The sequence below is a fragment of the Dioscorea cayenensis genome, chromosome 7, assembly GCF_009730915.1.
Source record: "Dioscorea cayenensis subsp. rotundata cultivar TDr96_F1 chromosome 7, TDr96_F1_v2_PseudoChromosome.rev07_lg8_w22 25.fasta, whole genome shotgun sequence".
NCBI lineage: Eukaryota > Viridiplantae > Streptophyta > Magnoliopsida > Dioscoreales > Dioscoreaceae > Dioscorea > Dioscorea cayenensis.
The window spans coordinates 29561846-29585466 of NC_052477.1; the positions used below are offsets into that span (position 1 = coordinate 29561846).

Genomic DNA, 23621 nt, shown 5'->3' on the forward strand with positions numbered 1-23621 from the left:
TAAATAAAAAATTTTAGTAAAAATTTATTTTTACTAAACTTTATTTTTCTGCAACTTGAGTTTCTATAAATTAATATATATATTTAAAAAATAAAAAAATTATTAATTTTTCTACTTCACTTTTTTACTTGTCCTTCAATATATATGAGCTTCAATCATCTAAGCACGTCCGTAGAATTAAAATCTATAAACGTTGCTATCAACCGTTGGATCAAAATCCAATAGTTGATGATGGTAGTATGATATTGTCAGAACGTCATATCAGCGATTGGATCGAAATCCAAACGGTCATCACTATCATATGATGAGTCAGTAATCACGTCAGCATGAATCAGATTGCATGAAAAGTGAGATGTCACGTAATTTGATTTGAACAGCTTTAATCAATTTTGTGTACAATCAATACAAACAAACTCGGAACCGATCCAGACCCTATTTCTCGCGAATCCTACAACAATGTTTTAAAAACCAAAACTCAGACTAATTAACCCAACTAACCCATAATTAGCTCTCACTGTAGCAAATGAATGGGTATCATGCTGGTCTGTGGACTACAAACGTCCACAAATGATCTTTTCTATATATATACATATATAGAAAGTGTTTTCTGTTCACAGAATGTCCATAGAAAGCCAGAGAGAGAGAGAGAGAGAGAGAGATAATTTGGTAGATAAATAAGATGTAGATGCATGATCAATCGCAGATCTTGGTTTCAACTGGTTGAATAAGTATTTTGGGGTTTTAGTTAAGGTAGTAGAAATGGATTTGGATGGTTGGTGTGGATCCAACGGCCCACAACAACGTTCAATCTATGAACATGCGCAAAAGATCGAAGCTCATGTAGAGAAAGTGTTCTCTAGGCTGTTAGATGTTGAGTTTGAATTGTGAGGATAACTATTTTAGTTTAGTTTAGTTTTTTTTTTTTTAATTTTAACTGTCTATTAGCTATGTATTTTACCTCTGTAAGGTTATTTTATGTTATTGCATTACTTATTTGACGTGTCAGATAAATTTATCAAGAAATATGAAAACACCAAGAGTGAAAAATGGGTTTTTTTTTTTTGGTTATAATCTAATGAGGAACAAGTTCACCATAATGTAGGGCAGTTCAATGAGTGCTACAAAATAAAATAAAATAAAATAACATAAAGACAATTATATGGTCCTTAATATATTTGCTTAAATGATGAGAACAAAATCTAAAAAAATAAAAAAACTCCCAAACTATTTTTTATTTTTTAAGATTATTTTTGAATTAAGATAATATGTGTATACATACATTAGACATTACATGACGCACACATTATATGATACAGTGCCCATGAATTAGGTGGAATTAATATAAATTTAATAGAAAAAGGACCACAACATACGTTGCACTCTGATGGATCACAAAAGTTCATGTTCAAATCGACCTATTTTTGTAATTCATTTTTTTTTTAAGTTTTCAAAATTATGGTTGTATTTTTAATATTCTTTTTCCCCTATCTTTCTCATCATCAATTATCTCATTTCTAAAATATATCAAAGTCGCCACTTATTAAATTATAAAAAACTTTCATGAATAATCACGTAAGATTATTTCGACACCCAATAGCTCTATGACTAGTAAGCTAGTAGTTAAGAATACGTCCACATCATGTCTTATCACATAATAATCCTATTGACGAGACCATCAGTAGCGTCGAAAATCTCGAGTGATCGCTCGATGATAAAGCTTTTTATAAACCTCGAACGATCACTTTGATATATTATGAAGTTGGATGACTGAAGTGAAAATAAGGTAACATTAGATTACTATTCAAAAAATTAACCCGCTCACTGGGTTCAAAGGTAGCTCGCGCCATACTCAATGAGCTTGTTTGGCCCAAGACTAGCTTTCAGGTCAAGGATAGGGTAAGCTCACTCCCAACCCAAAAAGGTTACAAGGAAAGGGCAACTTAACCCAATCCCAGTAAGCTCTCCCTAGGCTTAAGGAGTTCTTTATGATTGTGAGAGCTTTATCTTACTTTTTAAGCGCCAGATAAGCTCCCTCAGTATTGAAGGGATGGCAATAATAATAATAATAATAATTATAATAATAATAATAATAATAATAATAATAATGGGTAAGAGAGTAATTTTTCATAGGTAAGGGCATAATGGGAACGTGCTAAAAACAGGGGATTTATTTTATAATGTTCATGAGAGCTGAATGTCATCTTGAAAGTGGAAACTCTACGACCTCCAAGCTCATTTTTTTCTTAATCATTACATGATGGATCCGATTTATTATGACAATTATTTCCTAATAAAAATATTTAGTAGGCTGTTTGTCGTCAGATTTCAAATTACATCAGAAAGTCAAATTACATGGACGAAATCACCATGCATTTTCACCTCTACATTATGGTTGTTTGTCATACGTAAACGAAAAATACGCACTTTACTTTTTCAGTGTTTGCTAAATTACAGTCTGAAATGGTACAGAGAACAGGGAAGTGCACACCGCTTAATGCTTATATTGGCATTGAAGAAAGATTAAAATTAAAATTTCAAATGCACCTTTAGTGTTTGGTCTGCTTTTATAAGCAAGTCTTTTGGTTTAAACTTCTAGCTGATGTTACCAAATCACTTGGGACGTAATAAAAGCATTTGAGCCATACAATGGTAATGTCTCAAACTATAACTTCCACCTCAAAGGCTATTTGATTCTGTGATAATACGTAAGCACTCGCGTATGAATCAAGTGGTAATATAAAAATATTACCATATTTATATAGTAGTATTGATAATTTTAATGATAATGTAAGATTATCAATACTAAAATATTACTAAATAAATTGGTAATTACATTACTACTAAAATAGGTGTTTATTGAGATTAGGGGTTAATTTTTCTTTCCAAATTTTACCTTTATCTTTTTCAATCTAATCCCTTTCTCATTGTTTCAAATTTGAGAATATCTTATTATTATTTTTATTATAATTCATTATTTTTATGTAAAAATTTTATTTTATTTTAACTTTAACTTTGCTCAAAATTTTAGATGCAAAGATATTTTTGATATACTAAAAATTTTATGATATTATGATTTTAATTATTTTTATCTAAAATTTTTATTTTTATTTTTAAATTTAAATTTGCTCAAAATTTGTAGATACAACGGTGTTTTTAGAAAAATTCGAAACACTATTAAGTTGACTTCTATGACCAACCAAATATAGTAATGAAAAATTATCAGTACTATGAGTTTACAATAAAATAGTTATCACAAATTACCAAGATATTTCTAAGCATATAGTATTCCTAACTTCATTACCATGGTAATACCGTGAATGAAACAATCCTTAAGAGGCACATTAAATGCATTAAATGCCATGCATATTAATTAATCAAAGATTAGCATCATGCTTAGGCTTGCCATCCATATGTACATGCTCAACCATGCATGGCTGTAAACAGATTGTTTCAAATTCATTAAACAATAAAATCACTTATTCATATATCATCATTAAACAGATCTTTCCCTATTTACAAACTATTAACTAATGTTTGCTTGCATACAAAATCTAATGTCTACATCTAATTAAGTTTGATGCGCAATTAAATCCTTTTATAAATTTATATAATATTTAATTAAAGCTTCCAATTTTGTCTTATCATTCATCATATGCAATAGAAATAATTAGTAAAACAGTTGGTAATGAACACATAATTACATAAATATCTAAAATTTACTGAATTGCCCTTGATGCGGCGAGTCTATATATATGTGGTCTTCATTGGTGCCAAAAGCCCATTGCATGTTACATGGCCTTTTGGTTATCTGAAATATTACTTTCACCATTGCTTTCTCCCAGTTATATGAGTTTATTATTATTTGATTAATATTAAACTACTAGTTATCATATAATATATAACTTTAATTTAAGATCATGAATCCATGCATGGCTTTTAAAGTGATTGAGGAGACAGTTAAAAGGAAGAAAGATACATGAGTTCAGTCATGTGGACTTTCTTTCTCTCTCTCTCTATATATTTTTCTTTATTTCAATGATCACTTAGCGTTCTGTCTGGGAAAGTAGCCTGATGAACGACTTTACATTTGGTAGAGATTTGTTCTGACGCGAAAGAATGCGGTAGAGAATCGATGCATGAGCTAGTAGCTTAGTGAGTCAGATTCACAACTCACGAGAAAACTTTATGATTCTCGATTCTTTACTCATTAAACGACTATATCTGGTCTCCTACAGAATACTCATTCCAATTTAGTAATTGGTTATATAGATTAGCTAATTAATTATTTATTATAATATCAATAATAAATGGAAATTAATCAATATTAACGGCTAAAAATTATTATTATTCATAATATATTTATTTAAAAGTATATTAAATTGGTAAATTTTAATTAATTATTATAGTTAATTATCACAATTATTAATGTTAACAATGAGATTTTGTGACTTATTAAAATTAAATATTTATTTATAATAATTAATTTTACTAATATTTAAATATTTTTAAAAAACATAATCCTCACAACTCATTTTGTGATAAAGCGCATAATAGCCATTTTATCATATTTCCTACTTTTTCTCATTCCCAATAAACTACCTCTTCAATTCTTCCAACCAAACATAGTTTTCATTCTCATTCCTTTTCAATTCCCCTCATTCTCATTACTCTTCCAATTTTTCTAATTCCACTTTCGCAACTCAAACGCCTTAATACTAATGCATGCCCATTCATGCATGCCATGAATAGTTTATATTTCATTGGAGTACACATCAGCTAGCATAAGGATTATTTATCTTTCCTGTCATTGTACACCTCACATCCTATGCACACATATATATAAACTTGGAATCATTGATTCTTTCCATATATTTACTAAGTTTTTTTTTAATTTAATAAATATTGCTATTATATTATGAGATGATGACAGTGAATCTGATTAAAATACAAAATATAAAATTATATTGTATGTGTTGAGAATAAATCAAGTCTACCTTACTTAATCAATTTTGTGGTGTGAAATGTTTTGAATATAAAAAAACTAGTAAAAACACAAGCTCATCCATTCAAATAATAGTTTGTGTACTTTTCATGATATCAAAATCAAAAATAGCAAGGTATCCAACTCAATCTTCCAACCATGAAAGTGAAGCTAAACAATAATTAAAAGTTCCTTTGTGAAAGCACTCGCATCTTTTGATTATATATCTTCATTTTAGATGATGATGATGATGTATTAAATATATATGTGACTTAAGTAATTGTACTACAATAATTAGCTGAGTCAGAATAAAGAAGAGTAACTTGATAAGATAAGGTTTGTGTTTCAAATGGTTTTAAAGCAATGAAACCATGGGCAATGTTGATTGGAACCAATCATACATGTGTTGTGGCCATTGGCAATAGGCCATGCACTTTCAATGCTCATCTTTATTTACATTATTAAAGCCAAGAACCATCTCACTCAACTGCCACAAGCTTGTGATGAGTCATACATTCTGAATTTTGTTTCATGATAAATCATATGAAAGTTCATGAAAGGATTGGTACCTTTTACAAAGGTTGGGAATGAGACACTTGACAAATCTTGTCTGAAAATTAAAACCATACATATACTGTTCCCTTAAAATAAAATTTCATGATAAGTTCCATTGTTTTTATTTTTTTTTATTTTTTTATTTTTTATTTTTTTGCTGATTCTTAGAATATCCATGATGCAATGGTGCAAATAGTGCAAGCACAAATGCAAACAAGGCATGATTGATGGTGATGTTGAATTTGGATTAAATTAAACTAATTAATTTGTTATTCAGTCATATCATACATATGAACAATGAATTCAGGCTTGTATAACAGTAACCAGCTTTTGTCTTTGCTTGTGAAAGTCTCATGATGGCCTAGTGTCCATTCTAATTTGGTTGGTGGAACTAAAAGACGCCAGAAGAATAGTAGCCTGCCTTACTTTATTAAGCTCATGAGAAGTTAAATACAGTTGAAGGAACCACTTGGACAACCTAAATAAACTAAATGACTTACATAAGTAATTTACCTGATCCGTTGACAATGGTTCTTCTTTTTCCTCCTCTTTTTGGTTCGTGTATATCCTTAAAATTTTCTTTTTCAAGATCTTTCACTCAACTGATTTCCTAGAAGCCACATGGTTTTAAACAAGTTCGGGTGAAATACGGGAACCCCTACAAAAATGATAAACCTTTTCCACCGATGTTTTTTATGGATACAGAAAATATTCAAACTCTTATAAAAACTCTTTATAAAGTGTTGAATTGGAGTCATAGGTTCTAAAAACAAGTTGGGACAAAAATACTGAAACCTCTATAAAAAGATTAAAACTTTCCCCAATGGGTGTTTCATGCATGCATAAACATTCAAACTCTTATAGAGTTTTGAATTGTAAAGCCTGTGGAGCAAAATTTGATGTTTATTTTGGTATACCTGTAATTATAATATATACAGGGATATATGTGCAATGCCAACCATTTATAGAGGTAAGTATGCAAAATGTTCTTCACATACTAAAATGCAAAACAATTCTTTAAACATTTATTCTCCAACAACACAAGAACTTTGTCCACAAACAGAGATTAACTGTGGAACATTTTGTGTCACATTAACAATTACAACATCCAATTCATTTGCTGTGAATCAATGGAGTTCTGATTACAACATGAAATCAGTTTAAATGAAGAAGGATCCATATACAACAACAGTTTCATGGGAAATGTTTGAACAATGGGCTTAAGCATCAGCCAGAAGTGTAGCACCAATGCCGGCTTCTTGATTGACCTTGCATACATGAATAGCAGCACAGACGTCCGTTGTCTCCAGATATTTCTCGATATCAAACAATATCAATGGACCGTAGTGGAAGACGATCTTCTTGCACTGCAAAATAAGGAAAAAGGTTTATAAGTATAAGACCCTTTTTTTGGGAATGAATGTGTAAGCTGATCTAAAGGAAGTTTTAATACATCGTGACAGATTCCCTTTGCAAGTTCTCACCTATATTTTGTATTGTAATATTTGGGTATCGTGTAAATCTACCCGATAGAGAATGTAGCACTCACCTCTTGTGCATAATTATCCATTTTGCTGCATGCCTCAGAAGCACCTCTCAATTATCTCCAGCTGAGTAAGTTTAGGAACAACATACACTTTTGTCAATCTTAGATTCAGTGCATGAATTATCTTCTTCACAAATTAAACAAATAGTCTACAGGTCAAAGAAAATTTTTGAGAAAATTGCTCGCAAACTCTTGTAAAACCGGATAATTATTAATATACCTTCATAAAATCATATTTACTTGTATACATCCATAAAACATTCCTACTTGCTTATATATATCTCTAATTGAAAAACAACTCGCAGATTTTATGAAAATATATATTGATTTTTGTTTTTATTCCTTATTTTTTCGTTTTATAAAATGAATAAAGAGTAGAGGGTTAAAACTAGTTTTATATATAAGATTTTTAGTTGACTTTTTGGTCCTGAGAGTATATAAGTAAATAAGCATGGAATGTAAAGATATATAAACAAATGTCATTTATATAAGGATATACAAGCGATTTCCCATTTTCATAAAATCTACAAGTTGTTTTTCAACTAGAGAGATATATATCAGCAAGAATGTTTTATGGAGGTATACAAGCAAATATGAATAAAGAGCAGAGGGTTAAAACTAGTTTATTTTCTGTAAGATTTTTTAGTTGACTTTTGGTCTGACAGTATATAAGTAAATAAGCATGTTATGTAGAGATACATAAACAAACGCTCATTTATATAAAGGTATACAAGCACTTTCCCATTTATGAAGGAACAAGGAAGTGAAAAGACCCGAATATTTCTTGAGGATCAAGGGCATTTCCACAGTAACATGCTGCAAGTGAGCTTCCAAGTTAATTTTAAAGGGTAACTCCCAATCAGAAAACATTATGCTACCTAATAAGATAGAAAGCAAGAAGAAATCATGTCGGCTTATATGAGTAAAGTTCTCTTAGTAAATCGAGGAGGACAAGGAATATCATTATTAATCATATGGAAGATACCAATCAAAATGCAATCTTGAGCTAAAAATAAGACAAAAACTCATAGTTTTGTTCTGAATTTTACATGCTTGCAGCCTTTTTGAGATAAAAAGCGGAGAAATATTGAAATACCTGTATGTCAGGATCTGTCAGTTTGGTAAGAACTTCAACAACAAGATTATGGCAAATTTTGCAGGGGCCATCATGATTTGGAAGGCGCAAAGAAGTCATAATCTCACAGAGCTTGACTTCTTCACAGAATTCTTTGGTTGTATCTGACTAACCATGACAAAGAACATGGGGTACATAGTAATCCACCAACTCAAGACACTGCCAAAGTCATCAGAAGAGCTTTTTAGAACATTCAGCAAACATGGCAAAGGCATACAAGCATGAGAAACCGGCTTTTAAGTACCTGATGCTTGAGAGAAAGCTTGGAACAAACATGATGGAGGCCATTGATGATCATAATCTGAGTTTCATTATCACTAAGATAAGATAAAAGTCTGGACTAGCAAAAATCTTCACAGAGTGTGCATATTTGTCCATTTCTTCCAGAACCATTCAGTTTTACTCAGTGTTGTCATTTTGTGATCTACATTAATAAATGGAAATGAAGATGGATCACCAGTTTTACACCTCAAAAGTTTACAAAAAATATTGAATTCCTATTCCAAACCCTCCTACATACTTACAATATATTATGTATATATATATATATATATATATCTGAAGATGGTAATGCAACAAATAAGATCAAGAATCAACTTAAATAAGGAGCATATGAAATCAGCTAAGACTAAAAAGAAAAATGTCAACTAAACAAGGATATAGGGTAAGAAGAAAATTATAGGGATATTTTCCAATATATAACTTTGGCAAACTGGCTGAAACAACATAGATGATTGTCACAGACATTATAGTCAACCTAAACTCAGATATCACCTCAAAGACAAATTTTGTTGGCAAAGTTGATAACTTTCCCACAAAAAATAGAAAATTGATTGGCAGACAATATTCAGAAAACGACAATTCAAGCTGTAACACAACACATCGTAACTATTTGGTTCACAAAATTACCACAAAGATCAGCTCACCATTGATTTCCAAAATCCCTAGATTTCCAGAGACTGCATTGAAACATCCAATTAGCAACAAAAACAGCAGCGAAATACCATGCCTTGAAACCATTGAACCTGACAACCATGAGAAAGTCACATCAAGCATGAAAGGGAATCAGAATAATCATCGAAAGAGATAGCAAAAAGATGAACCAGAGGGAAGGAAAGAGAACCGAGAGAGAGAGAGAGAGAGAGAGAGAGAAGATCCACGGCCTCTCTGCTTGCGCTCTTCTCCCCCAAATTCTTTGTCGTCTCTTCTGGTTGACCCTGATGTTATGGAAGGAGGAGACGAGTTGTGGGCCGTACGATCACCTCGAGATCTGGTCTTGTTTCCGATCTAGAGACAATCGTACGGCCAAGGATTGACATGGCTGGAAAATTTGCTTGCAGACCTCCACAAAAGTGCGTATTTTGAAATTGCGCGTTTGGATATGTTCTTTCGTGATTATTTTTAAAAATAGTTTTTTTACATATATATCCCTTGTAATTCAGTAATTCACTTAATTATGTATTTACTGTTTAATAAAAACACATATCCTATTAAACTTATTTTATTCGTTACATATAAAAATGGATGAAAATGATGGATACTTAGATTTATTTTAAATTTTGTCTTGTTTTATATGTCTCATTTTTTACCATGTTGGCATGCCACTTTAATCATTGATTGTATTTATTCTTCTGGTAGTTGTTGAGCAGATTGATACAGAAATTCAATAACATGCACGTCCACAGCACTTATGATCATTCATAACACATTAACACAGTACACGCACAGAACAAATCATCTAGAATGAATTAAGTAAAACAATTCACTTGACATAAACAAATAGCCTAATAAAATCCCTAAACTCATTTGTCAACAATTGATACAAGAATTTAATACAACTCATAACACTGTACATACACATCACATATACGATCTAGAGTGAATGAAGTACAGTAAAACAAACCATTTAACATAAACAACTAGCCTATAAAATCCCTAAAGTCATTGATATACTGGTCTGTCTACTTTGGGCTGCTGCAACTCTGCTTCCTCTTCTTCTTGTTTTTCTTGCTTTGATTAGCCAATATAATTGATCCTACAAAGCCGAACTTCTTTCTCTTTGCAGAGGACTTCTTCTCGTGAGTCCTCGGCGGAGAAATGACATTCTTATTCAGAATTTGGCCGAGGGAAACCTTCAGCTTAACATTAGTATTCTCCTGAATTTCCAAGCCATGATCTTCAGGGCTCAACAACTTTCCTGCTAAGTATTTGCCCCAATGTCATCACAGCTCTTTGACCGCTCAGGCACGAGCAAACTCAAACCATTCACGTCAAGCATTCGGGAGTCTCCTTCGATGATGAACTGGTCCTGCATTCTTGAATTTGGTGGAATTAGGAAGAGACCGCCGCTTTCTGGCCATGCTCTGACCTCCACTTCCCTCAGAGCTTCTTCAACTGCTAACTCTTCCCATGTTTGCAGCTTCTACTCTCTTTAGGGCCTCCTCTAGAACTTTCCGACTGGTTTTCACTTCCTTCTTCGCCTCTCCACCCTGAGTAGCAACTCCTGCTTTGACTGATTTGCTTCTTCTACTTTTAGCATAGCTGCTTTCGATTTTCTTTCTTGATGCTACTTCAGCCTCTTCGGCTTTACGTGTCAGAATGATGTACTCTTCAATCGGAGCGCCACTGCAGAGGAGTTCTGGAGATCTCCGCTCAGTTATCACTGTTTGTCAGTGCTTTCATCCTCGAGTGCAGAGGCTTCAGCAGCTCGAGCTGCTTCTCCATCTTTTTAGCTGCTAGCCACCTGACTTCTGAGCAGTCTTCATGCTAGCCTTTGCCTGCCTCGATTTCAGAAGTAAGTTTCGAGACTTCAGATTTAGCAGCCTCAGCCATCTTCTTGAATTGCTCGGTCTCACAGTTCAATTCTTTGATCTTCCTTGAAATCTCAGACGGATCTAGAGACTGGTTACTTTCCGATCTCTGACTGCTTGAAGCTTCTGTGTTGTTAGGTTCAACTCTTCTTCCAAATTTGCAACCTCAGCAGTATTTGCAGCTAGTTTCGCCGGGTCTTCTCAAGCATCGACTTCTCCTTCTCTATTTTTACTATTAAGCAATTCAATCGAAGATCGAATCCCAGCCAGATCACTAGTTGTCTTGCTCAAACTCACCTTGCTAACTCTCAAATCCATTAAATGGAACCTGGTGATTGCTTTGATACACCGGCATTCGACTCTATCACATCGACCCCGTGCACCAGTATCTTTTGGAAGAACATTCTTTCACTTGGGAAACAGTTTCACCATCGAATCGAACTCCTTGACTTTTTGCTTGCTTCAGCAGCTTCTTTCTGTAATTTCAGCTTGAGTTCATCAACAATCTTTTTGGTCATTTCCAGCTCTTTTAAAACATCAAGAGTTTCCTTTTCCTCTCATAATAAGATCCTTCCTCAATTCTGCGCAGCTTGTTCCTTCTGACCTCATGGCATCAGCCCATCAAATTGATCATGTTTCTAATCAAAATATATAAGTACATTCAGAAAAACAACTCCAAACAAGCATAGTCAAATAATTCAAATATTCTTATTAACAAACAATTACCATGGAACTGCAATTTTCATACCCTACATCAGAAAAACAACATATTCCACTCAAAATGTGAAGACATTATAAAACTAGGCACCATTGCATGCATAAAAATAGTCTCAAGAGTTCAAAGGTTAACCTAAAATCTCAAGAAAACAATTTCCAAGAAACTGCACATCTACGCAGAATAGCATCATAACAACAAACAAATTCAGTCAAAAATTGAAGACACTAGAAACCCTAATTAGAAAGCTCAAAATTTCAAGAAACAGCAACAAGTGCAAACAAATACTCCTCAGGAGAGAAAAAGATTCTTGAGCTGCGACTTCCAGGAGAGCGCTGCCACCGAATCGATCAACAGCCTCTTTCACTGACCTCGAACGGCGCCGAGGTGTCGATCTCCACCCGCCCCGCCGCCCAGTTAAGGTCTTTCGCCGCCACAGATTCCACGGAAGGGCCTAAAACCTACTCCATTGCGTCCATTTGCGTGATTTCGAGAGTTCGTCGACAATGTGGGCGGATTTGGCTAGGGTTTCAAGCCTGAGAAGAGGAAGTGGAGATGAAAGAGTGGAGTGAGAGGATTGGTGAGAAGAGGGAAAGTAAATAAGAGTTGTAAATATTTGATTTCTTTTTGTGCTGGTAATAAAATATCATCCGTTGATTGTGCATCCAGATCAGGACTTGTGAGAATCAACGGTTGGATTGTGATCATTAGATACCCGTTGGCTGCTAGCTGAACGCGAATTACGAGGTGGAAAGACCGTTGCGGTGCGTGGCGCTGTGAGATTTGATTGGTCGAAAAATACCTTTTGAGAATGTAACGTTGAACTTGGACACAATTGCTCGTTGAAGGAAAGCAAGCTTTCGTGTGAACACGGGCCCAAGCCTATCATCTAGCCCATTGATGTTAATTATCCTAATGCACAGCTGTTGGCTAGAACTTCTCTAATATTTATAATCATTATTGATAGTTCTAAGAATTGAGTGGTTTACCCTGAATCCTGAAATTAAAACACAAACTAGAAATTTTAATAGTAAACAAAATAAACAAGACAGTATATGACATGTTTTGGGTAGTGATTGAATTATCATAATTCAGTATACTAATAACAATTGTATGAGCTATTTCAGTGGCCAGTCTCAAAATACTAGTAAGGCCTCATATACGCCGTCAAGATGGATTTGTCTTTGATTTCTCGTCTGGGAGGTCTCTTTATAATAACATATTATATACCTCCATATTCTCATATCTATCATATGTATATAGAAACAGAATATATATAGAGAAAATATTAATAACTCTATATATATATATATATATCGTATTTACAAATATAAAAATCGTAATAGATAAAAATAGGGGAGGGTCTCAATAACAATAATATATATATGTATATATATATATATATATATATATATATATATATATATATATATATAGCTCTAGCTATGATGACTGAAACGCTGCAAACTAAGTATATTTATTACGTCGATGTTTTCTTGACTAAATACTACCAAAACATGCAATTTGACTGCCATTTTGTATTGAACTTGGATTAGGTGTGAATAAATATCATAAGCATATATGATGATAGCGACATTGAAATAAGTTTGTACTTTAAAATATTCTCATTATATTGTTTTGAAAATTGCAATTAGTACATTATAATAAATTATATGAAATATGATTTAATTAATTACATACTATTAGAAGGGTTGCATCAAGATATATATATACACACACACATATGTGATGGTTGTATATGTGTTGGAAGGATTGAAGGTACGGCATTGTGCTCACTGCATGAACCGCAAAGCATGGTATCGTGGTATGACATGTTCATGTACAAGGATGGGTAAGTGTTAGTACTAGGTGTATTACCATTAAATAATTATTTCAAAATAATAATAATTAATCAATTATTTAAAATAATAGCCACTACCAACTCACCGTGTCCCTGGCCTTCCTCTGACCAAACTCCCTCCCAAGATCAATAACACCTAATGTTAATAATATAATAAAAATAAATATCACATTTAAAACCCAAAATAAAATACAAAAACAATAGACTTCTATCGCTCCACTCACTCCAATCGGTCAAAACCCGACCAAGACATCATGATCATCCAACGGGCTTTCAATCGCACTGAACCAGCACCCACTTTAGATTTCAAACACGCTTTAAACCAATCAACCAATCTCAATCCATCGAACTGCTCAGCTGCAATCAACTGCCTTGCACTGCACGAACAACTCGCCAATCAAAACTCGAACCAGATCAACCAACTCAATCTGTATTCATAAAATCCATCGAACCAATCCCTGGCTCAGCCCAAAACCCCTAAACACCAAATCAACCGAACCCAAACCCAAACTATTATCCTCAACTCGATCGACTCGCCCCAACTTAACCAAATCAATCTCAACTCAACCAAAATCACTCAACTGTCACATGGATCCAACCAAATCAATCTTTCAAGTAAACCAACAAATCAATTCAACCATCTTCATTATAACACCTTAATCATCAATACATCATCAACTCTAATTAATCAAACCTCAAAACTAATCCTAAGGCGCATGCATGCTATGCGTAATTCCCGGCAACCTCATCTCCATTTCAAGCGATGGACATCGAATACAAGCGTTTCAAACAATTTCATACACTCAATTATCTACACACTAAACACGCCAACTCCAAATAAATCATTTTTCATCATCATCCACTCAAATACACACACACATACATTCAAGTATACCAATAACAAATCATCACAATACTTTACCAAACACAGTCTCTCATCCGGCTCCTCCATCGTTACTGCCACAAAGCCCATCACGATCACTCTTTCTTTTCATAACTCACTGCATCGTCAGTCAGGAAGAAAACGCAGTATGCAGGGCGAGACGTAAGCATGACACTCACAAGAAGTCTAGTATTTTTCTCACTCAGCTGACCCACAAATTTACAGTACCAGTCCTCAAACTCACTCTTACAAGTCAGTCCCTGCAAAACTCGCAAAATGGTCCCTCGAATTAGCAGTAGTACCTCAAAAGGTCCTTGAAACTATCAAATGGTCCCCAAGTATAACACAATATTTCAAAAGGTCCCTACCGCCTTACCTTTCAGTTCTTGGTTTCAAAATATTTTTATATCAACTTTTCTATTACTCTTTAACCCAAAATCTTTAAAACTTTTACACTTAAGTCCTTGTTCGTTCTACTTTGGGGTTTCAACAAGACTACTCAGAAAATTTATCAGAATCGGTAATACCTCAATATATTTTCCAATGTATATGTGAAAAGGCTCAGGATTACGTATTCAGGCTTTTTGTCTGGAAATTACGCTTTAGAAGATAAAAAGGTGTGAGACCGAATGTTGGTTGGTTGATGCAACATCTTGAAAATTCCTCTCCCACTATCTATTTTACAAGTTTGTTACATTAGTTTTCATCGCTTCTTTAGAGGCATTTGTACAAACACTAGAATATTCTTCATCTTGACTTACAATCGCAGCGTAGCCTCCGATATGGCAGCCAACAACAATCCAGCTGATACCTCGCAACTTCCTCTGATCGTGGCTTGGGACACGACTATAGAGGCGGAGTCTTGATGAAGACGTGTGTCTGGTCTCAAGAATTATGGGACCTTGTAAGTATTGAGACTAAAGATGGCTAACCGACAGTGGAATAAGAAGAAAGATGCCAACTAGTTGAGCATCATTCACAGCCGATTTGTTTTCGATCAATGAGGCAAAGTCTGGCCCAAATGTGATGATTCAAAATAATATCATGGAGCACCAAGATGCATGGCATCGGTAGGAAGCAGTCCTTAGGCAAAACTTGAGACCATTCAGATTATTGCTCGAGGAGGGTGTCCATCGTGAATCAAACCGCGGACTAGGATACAAGCTTAGGCAAGAGAGGCGGGCTAAAGGGAGTCCTGCATCCAAAGTTCGACTTTGTCGTAGCTGAATAGAAGAGATGAAGGACATACAACACTCACACTGGATGAGTTAAGCGGGTCACTACAAGCTCATGAACTTCGAGTGAATCGAAGTGGAGTAAAGGTCGAGAAAGAGCATTACACGCTAAGTGGTGAGGCCATCGTTTCCTCTTATAACAAAGGGCAACCTCTAGTTCGGGAAATACATTGGAGAGAGGTCGTAGACCATTTGTTCAAGTAGGGAAGAGGTAGAGCTGGTCGTGGTAGGGCTTTTGAAACAAAAGCAATGTTCAAGGCTTACTGCAAGAAGTTCTACATGTGAAGGTCATAAGGTCATGAGAGAAGCAACCTGAGAGGGAGTACTCCTATCAATAAGAAAAGGAGGCCAATAATTTATTCATGGCTAGTAAGCACTGTAAGAAGCAAGAATTTTGGTCCGGCTTTGTCGATTCCGACGTTTGAATCACATGACCGAGATAGCTTGTTTAGTTATTCGATGAATCACGTATGGTAAGCGTTAGGGGTAATGGAAAAGAAATGTTGGTGCATGGAGTGGGTACTGTAAGCATTAACACTCAAGGTGGAGAGCAAAAGCAACTTCAGGGTGTCCAATCTGCTCCTGTTTGGCTCACAATTTACTTAGTGTTGACAATTACTCACTAAGGGTTATATCCGAGTATTTAACCATGATGAATGATCATTGGTCACATAAAATAATAGAAATCATGTTATCATAATTCAAAGGACAAAGAAACAATATGTTTCCTCTTTGAATGTCGCAAGTATCGAAAGCTAAACGTGGCGTAATAACAAGCCGCATAACAGCAGGTAATCGGTGGCACATATCTGGCCGACACCTAAACCACGTAAGCACGCAACTCATGGCTTAGAAAAGGATGGCATTTGCTTTAACTACGCTAAAGCAAGATAGTGGATCGCGAGAGGCAGGCAGCACACATACTAGAGAAACAACTTTCCCGCTGAGCTGGCTCCAAGAGCAAAGTCTCAGCTTCCTTCATGCAGAGTCAGTGCTATATGGACCCATGCTGTCCTACCCATGAGTGTAAACTCTTTAGGGTGAGGTCAAGTATTTTCTATTTAATTGTTGATGACTATAGCAAAGTGCGATGGCATATTTTCTCAGCAGGATAAGGTGGCGTAGATGGCGCCAGCTTTTGCTCAAAATGGGCATTTTCTAGTGTAAATCTCGTAGTCGTATCAACGAACGCCAGTACTTGATCAATCGTGGTCCATCAAACGACATCAGCACAAAACAAGACTTCCTATAAGGCTCTTACATCGGGGTCAAACCATCCTCAGTAAGCTCACCTTAAGGTGTTTGGAAGTAGCAGATGTAATCAGACTCATTTCACATATGCTCACAAAACTCGATGAGAAGCCAAGGAAAAGTGTGTGTTCATCGCGTGTACATTAGAACTCTGCAAAGCTTTATAAATCATAGTGGCGAACCGCCTCTTGCAAGAGTTATAGCGGAGTAGGAGATGTGGTGTTTCGCGTGAAGGTCAGAGGGTGGAGCTCGGGATGCTGGCATATGGGAAGGAGCTAGCAGTCGTCGAGTATCGACGACAGTCGCGGAGTCCCAAGATGTTCTACATGATACTAAAACGCCGTGGAAATGCCGCAATAGCCGTGAAAGTCTCAAGCCATTCGACCAGCGACGAGAGAATCGCGGTGTGACGCCTAACGACCAGCCACACCTAGGAAGACCAAAGTTATCGCTCACGATCTACAACATGTACATGTACTTTGCATCGAATATAGCCCACCCACGAGTACAAGGAAGCAGCTGAAAGTTCAAGGTAATGGCAAGAGCTGCTGGATCAAATTAACGCAATTAAGAACAATGATACATGGGAGCCATGTGAGTTACCAAATGGGAAGATGTTAGGCATATTTATAGTGGATCTTCAAGACAAGGTGTGATATGTGTCCAGGCAACAGTAGTAGCTTTAAAGCAAGAGTCGAGCGTGTAAAAGCGATATTCTCAACAAAGAAAATAGAGCTACGATGAGAGTGTTTTCACAGCAGGGCTCAAATGAGACCAGAGGCTTATATACTTGCTCGCACGGCTCATTCAGATGGGAAATGTCAGCCTAGGTGTTAAATCATCTTCTTGAATGGAGAAATTCACAAAGAGAGTGTCGTCAACAATCCTTAAGGGTATGAGATCAAAGGAGAAGAACACATGGTCTATAAGTTAAATAGTAAGGCACCAATTTTATGGGCTGAAGGAGTGCACCCAAGGCATGGTATTTCAAATCGAATCACACTGTCAAGAAGAGTGGATCTCGTGGAGTGCAGGAGTGAGCATACTCTCTGGAATAGTAATTAAAGGAAAGAAATGGAGAAGTTCTTTTCGAATCACCTATGTTAATGACTATCTTGTATACGCAGCTCTTCTTCCACTCTGCTCAAGACCCAGAAAGAAATGATGGGAACCCTTCAAAGATGCACTCTCACTTAGGGAAAGCATGAGAGTTACTTCCTAGGATTGCATGGTACGACAAGGTTCAAGTGGTGGTTATCTCATTGGTCAAAGAAAGTATATTGACACTTGTCGATACTGTTACAGGAGCAACGACCATCTAAAACCCGTAGAATGACCCATACTCTCACTCGGAACTGGAAGATTCCATAGGAGGCCGACGATGAAGAATTTCAGTAGATCCAAGTTTGTTTTTAGGAGTTTGATCGAAATTACTTTATGTTACCGCGACACAGATCGGCCAAAACATCGCCTTCGTTGAATTATCTATCAAGGTTCATGAGTAAACCCAGAGAAAATTCAATCTCGTTGCGCCAAAACGTTGTAAGGCACGGTAGGATCCAAGGATGCTCAGTTTTGGTATTCACTGGAGATGAGGATCGTTCTCAGTGCTCCCGACAACAACCGAGGGTCTAGAATCGATCGCGAAGAGCACTACAAAAGCGTTGTTGCTCTCGACTCGTCGCTCTAGTGTCATGTCTCACTCGATCGGACGCTGGTGAGATCGTGTGTCGTCTCATCAACCACATGGCCGAGGAAGCATTGTCGTTGTAATCACCGCAGCCTACCAAATTGTTTGGATTAGAGAGAGTCATGCAAGAATGTGGGCGCAGTGTGACAAAGCGCGCACCGCTTTATGCAGTGTGGATAACTTATCAACAATTGCCACTGCAGTGAATCCTTCACACCATGCGGGAGTGGACAAAGATCGTGAGATGTGAGGTTTGCTTTATTTCCATCCTAAACCTAGGCAAGAAATGAAGCCGAGTGATCTTATCGATCCAGCGTCTGCTGCGACGTATGAGAAAGCTTGGGTTTACGACATGTCTACCAAGCCCGCCTCGCTGGAGAAGCATCCGATGATGAGGAAGCATCTGTGACCTGCGGCACTCTTCAATCAAGTGAGGTGTCAGCATGGATCGAAGGCACGGTGACACAGAGCTCACCGGGTACGTAGAACCCGCAGAGAGCATGGTGAATCGCGATGGACCTCGCTCATGTACAAGGATATGGGTATGTAAGTGTTAGGTGTACTCGGGTGTATGTTAAATCCGTAGAAGGAGGTTGAAAAGTTCTATGTATGGTGAGTATCGACTACCTTTATGTCTCGTGTGTATGTTTGTGCCCCGCCACTGTGGTTGGTAGTAATCTTAGGAACGACCAATAGTTATGGTCATTCTCGCGTTCGCCCAATGGGGTACTTTCTCTCAGGTTACTTTTTGTCCGAAATTACGCTTTTAGAAGATAAAAAGGTGTGTAGGATCGAATGTCGGTCGGTTGATGCAACATCTTTGGAAAAATTCTCTCCCACTATCTATTTTGCAAGTTTGTTACATTAGTAGTTTATCGCCTTAGAGGCATTTCTACAAACACTTGTAGTTCTGCTAATATTCTCGTGAGTATTCTTCTATCTTTGCACTCACAATATATTGTGATAAATATTTAAAATCCATCTAATATCAACAATATATATTTATCTCATATATATGCATTTATGGATTAAAGGGTTTCATTGTTCAACAAAAAGATCTTATATTATATTATTTTTATCATTATTAAATTAGTTAATTTTGATTTTGAAAAGTGTAAGAATAATTTATGTTAACAATTATCAATATTTTAACATATATAAATATATATAAATTTGTGGATGAATAAACAAAATTATTTTTAAACTATAAAGATTCTCTATACTCATATTTTCAAAATCTCTAAAATCATACTAAAATTTTAAAACCTAAATTCATAATTTATTATTTATATTTGAAAATACTATAGTATAATTTCGAAACCCGATCAAAACTTTGATTTCATTAGAAGATTTTACATACCGCATTTCTAAACATAAATGCTCAGGTAGTACCTAATCATGAATTGGAATTGAAGGCTCAGTATTCCGTGAATGCCATTGTAGGAACATCACTATTCGTTGGTTTCGTAATAGTACTAGATTGGTTATTACAAAACTTTGGAAAATCGTATTCTAGAAACCAAGGGTTATTTTCGTGAAAGTACGCATGGCATAATATATTCCACGTAATGACTTTAACCCACTTTTAACTCCTTCTCGCATAATAAGCATCGCTGCTTTAAGTTTCAACAAAGGTAATATCTTTTAAACGTATCACATGGTATGTACCATCAACGAGCAGCCAAGGTCACCCTCTTTCTATGTGACAACTTTATGTCATGCGCTCTAGAGTTACAAATCGTAAAGGATTGAAGACATTAATACGCGTAAAGATGGTAGCCAATTACACATGTGGTCTCAAAGAGGTTTTATATCGTTTAGATATATTAGAGTTTTAAACTCTGAAGACGTAATCTATATTGGAATATTTGTATTTTAATGTCTTAATACTAATTTGTATTATATTTAATTACTTTTAGATTTCATTATTAGTATCGAGTTTTGCTTACGCCATCGTGTGGCATCGCACGGTATAACACTAGTATATACATAAAGCAGATAGTTGATCATAGATAGCTATTTATGACTGAGCTGCTAGTTGCAATCGAGCTGACACGACTGGAGTCAAATGCTCGAAGTGAAGTAGCTGTTACGTGCCGAATTATATTTTTATATATTATGATCTCTATGGTACGCTCAAAGCAATTATTTCCGTTTCTGCTATAGTAATTTAATGCTTTTTAATGTGCCATAAAATTATATATTCATAAGCTTGCTACTGCTCATGCTTTTTCACCAGTAATTTAATTTGACATACTACTACCCTTTTGTAAAGTATTCAAGAAACCAGCAGGAAAGTCGCCCTTCTCGATGCATTGTTACATGGGGTATGCTTTGGACTTAGAAATGGAATTTTGTATTATTGTTTGCGTGTTTCGTCACCATGGCCATCATTAATGGGATTGGATCAATCACCAACTTCAAAATCACTCAGCTCAAAAGCTAATTGAATTTATATATAGACATGCAAAATTAGCCCTACATTAATAATACCTTTTTAATATCTATTTTAAAATATTATGACATATGTACATGAAATTAATGTTTCATCACTGATTTCACCTATCTTCATTTATCATGTTAAATTGAAGGGTTATGTACTATGAAGAACTGAATCGTCTCACATTCATATTTCATACTCAGGTGCAAATCTACCTCCAAAGATAGAGATTTTAGACATTCTCTATTTATTTATTTTATCAATAAACACAAATTGGGTGATAGTCTCAAGATGATTGTATGGTCAATTTTAGGAGTTATTAAATTATTACACTGACTTATTTCGTGCAACACAGCATATCATTTTTATCAAAAATACTCCCTCCGCTCATAGGCGCACGTCATTAGCGGCAATAATACAGCACCGACCCGCCGTCTCGCTGTCTGCCGACGAATAAAAGGCTGTTTGACATAAGGTTTGTCAAACGCGACGGTCCGGAAGTACGCCGTAGAGCATCCCGATGAACCGGCCGGGTCCTGACGATGGAAATCTGGGCCACAACCTGGGTCCTTTTAACCCCTAAAACTTTAAGTTCCACAACCTTGCGCCCATTTGTCTTTGAAAGTTCTCATGCCTTTCTCATTTTAAAACATCATTGTCATTTTCCATTACGACTTTCGTATTTTTCTATAATTTGAGTTGAGTTTTGATTATTAATGTATCATTTTAATGTGAATTAAATTATTTTTCGTATAATTTAATATTCGAGCGAATCCTTAAAATAACTTATAGTAATTCTGGAAAAATTTGGATCCGGACAACCCGGGCTTTTAAATAAAACCGGCTTTGATATACCAAGTTTGTCCGGATGTTAAAACCGGGTCAGTCCCATTGGACAAGTTTTTCTATTTATATTAGTAGTACTGTCTGACCGTTTTGTCCGACTCAAATGCCTACACCCCTACATGTCATATAAGGATGTTGTATAAAAATTAAGAATAGCATTAAATTATCAAAACTTAACATAAAAAATAATCAAATTACAAAACTATCCCTTTCTTGAAACCATATTTCTCTAGACTATAATATTACTCTCTTCATTTATATAACTCGTAAATCAAGATGTGCAGCTTTGGAAAATAAATAAATATTGCTTTTAATATCAGAAACGAATAAACTATTTTGAAATAAATATAAAAACTACATGATTTTTGAAACCATAAGAACAAATAACAATAATAATAATAACGAATGATGACGACTGGCAACCACTTGAGAAATGAAAAATTTTCGCAAGGAATTTAATTAGAGAAATTGACGCTACTTTGTTTGGGTCGTGGAGTGAGCGAGGGATGTAGGTGGGGGTAGTCAGACAGCTGTTTGTCGGGGAGTGGGCGAGGTGAGAGGCTAGAGGGTGCCCTCATAATCCACTCCCCCAAATCGCGTACAGCTGGATCGTTTATCGTAAATAACGAAAATCACCAATATCTTCACATATATGTATAATTCCTATTGTATCCTATTTATTAAAAACCATCTTCGCATTTCACAAATGAGAATAGTTGGTCAGCATTGAGAAAAAGCGTGTGTTTTATAACGCGCTTATTATATATTATATATCTGTAAGTTATTATTATTATTCTACAATTGATTATTATACGTATATATATATATATATATATATATATACATCAGTCACTTTATTTTATCAGTATCATGCAAAGAATAAATAAACATTACATCTCTCTCTCTCCTCCCTACCCTCCTTTTCAACTAAACAAAAACCAGCTATAAACTACTCCCTCCGTACGACTGGGCGAACTAAACACAATATCGTCACTAAACTGTGATACCCTCCCTCTAAAGTCTCAAAACGGAGGGGTTAGGTGATCATTCCAAACTTTAATTACTATGGTACTAAAAATTTACAAACCAAACAAGGTACTCAAATAATCAAAACGTACAACTCTCAACAATGACATCTCCACCCAATTTCCACAAGAACATCACACTGTCGTCAATCACGCATAAAGACAAGTTTTTCAAACCTTGAAAGATAGTTGGGTTTTAACATCCAAAACAAATTTCCATTTAATAATAGTTGGCATATAAATGCAAATCAAATACTCCCTCTGATATTTTTAAATTATCCCATTTTTAAGTACTTTGTTAATTTTAAAAAGATTTAAGGAAACTTTTAAATATTATATATATTTATTTTTATATTTAATATAATTTTTATAATTTCAATAAATTATAGTACTCACTCCATCTAATCTACTTATCTATGTAAATTTGTAAATCATTAAATATTATAAAATTTACTCTTTTGTATTTAATATATTTATATAATTTATAATAAATTATATTTATTATATATTTTTAAATTTATTTTAAATAGATAAATCTTGAAAAGTTAATATAATTTTATAAATTTTAGATTATCAATTAATTTTAATTAATTTTTTTAATCCATGTGATTTAGTTAAAATTAACAAATAAAAAGAACCAAAGTGTGT

At 35.0% G+C, this 23621-nt stretch overlaps 1 protein-coding gene, 1 long non-coding RNA gene and 1 pseudogene across 2 annotated transcripts; all 3 read right to left on the reverse strand.

Moving 5' to 3' along the window:
- Positions 1 to 6602: 6602 nt before the first annotated feature.
- Positions 6603 to 8304, reverse strand: LOC120265683 (prosaposin-like). The gene is given in 4 exon segments (XM_039273635.1): positions 6603 to 6903; positions 7086 to 7127; positions 7129 to 7146; positions 8179 to 8304. Coding segments are annotated over 4 exon segments (306 nt in total). The 5' UTR covers positions 8278 to 8304; the 3' UTR covers positions 6603 to 6756.
- Positions 8305 to 8617: 313 nt separating this feature from the next.
- LOC120265823 lies at positions 8618 to 9582 on the reverse strand. The gene is made up of 3 exons (XR_005537761.1): positions 9341 to 9582; positions 9144 to 9242; positions 8618 to 8641 (listed from the first exon to the last, which is right to left on the reverse strand). It is a non-coding gene; the product is annotated as an uncharacterized LOC120265823 (long non-coding RNA).
- A 385-nt stretch (positions 9583 to 9967) lies between these two features.
- On the reverse strand, positions 9968 to 14555 carry LOC120265319 (annotated as a pseudogene).
- Positions 14556 to 23621: the final 9066 nt, after the last annotated feature.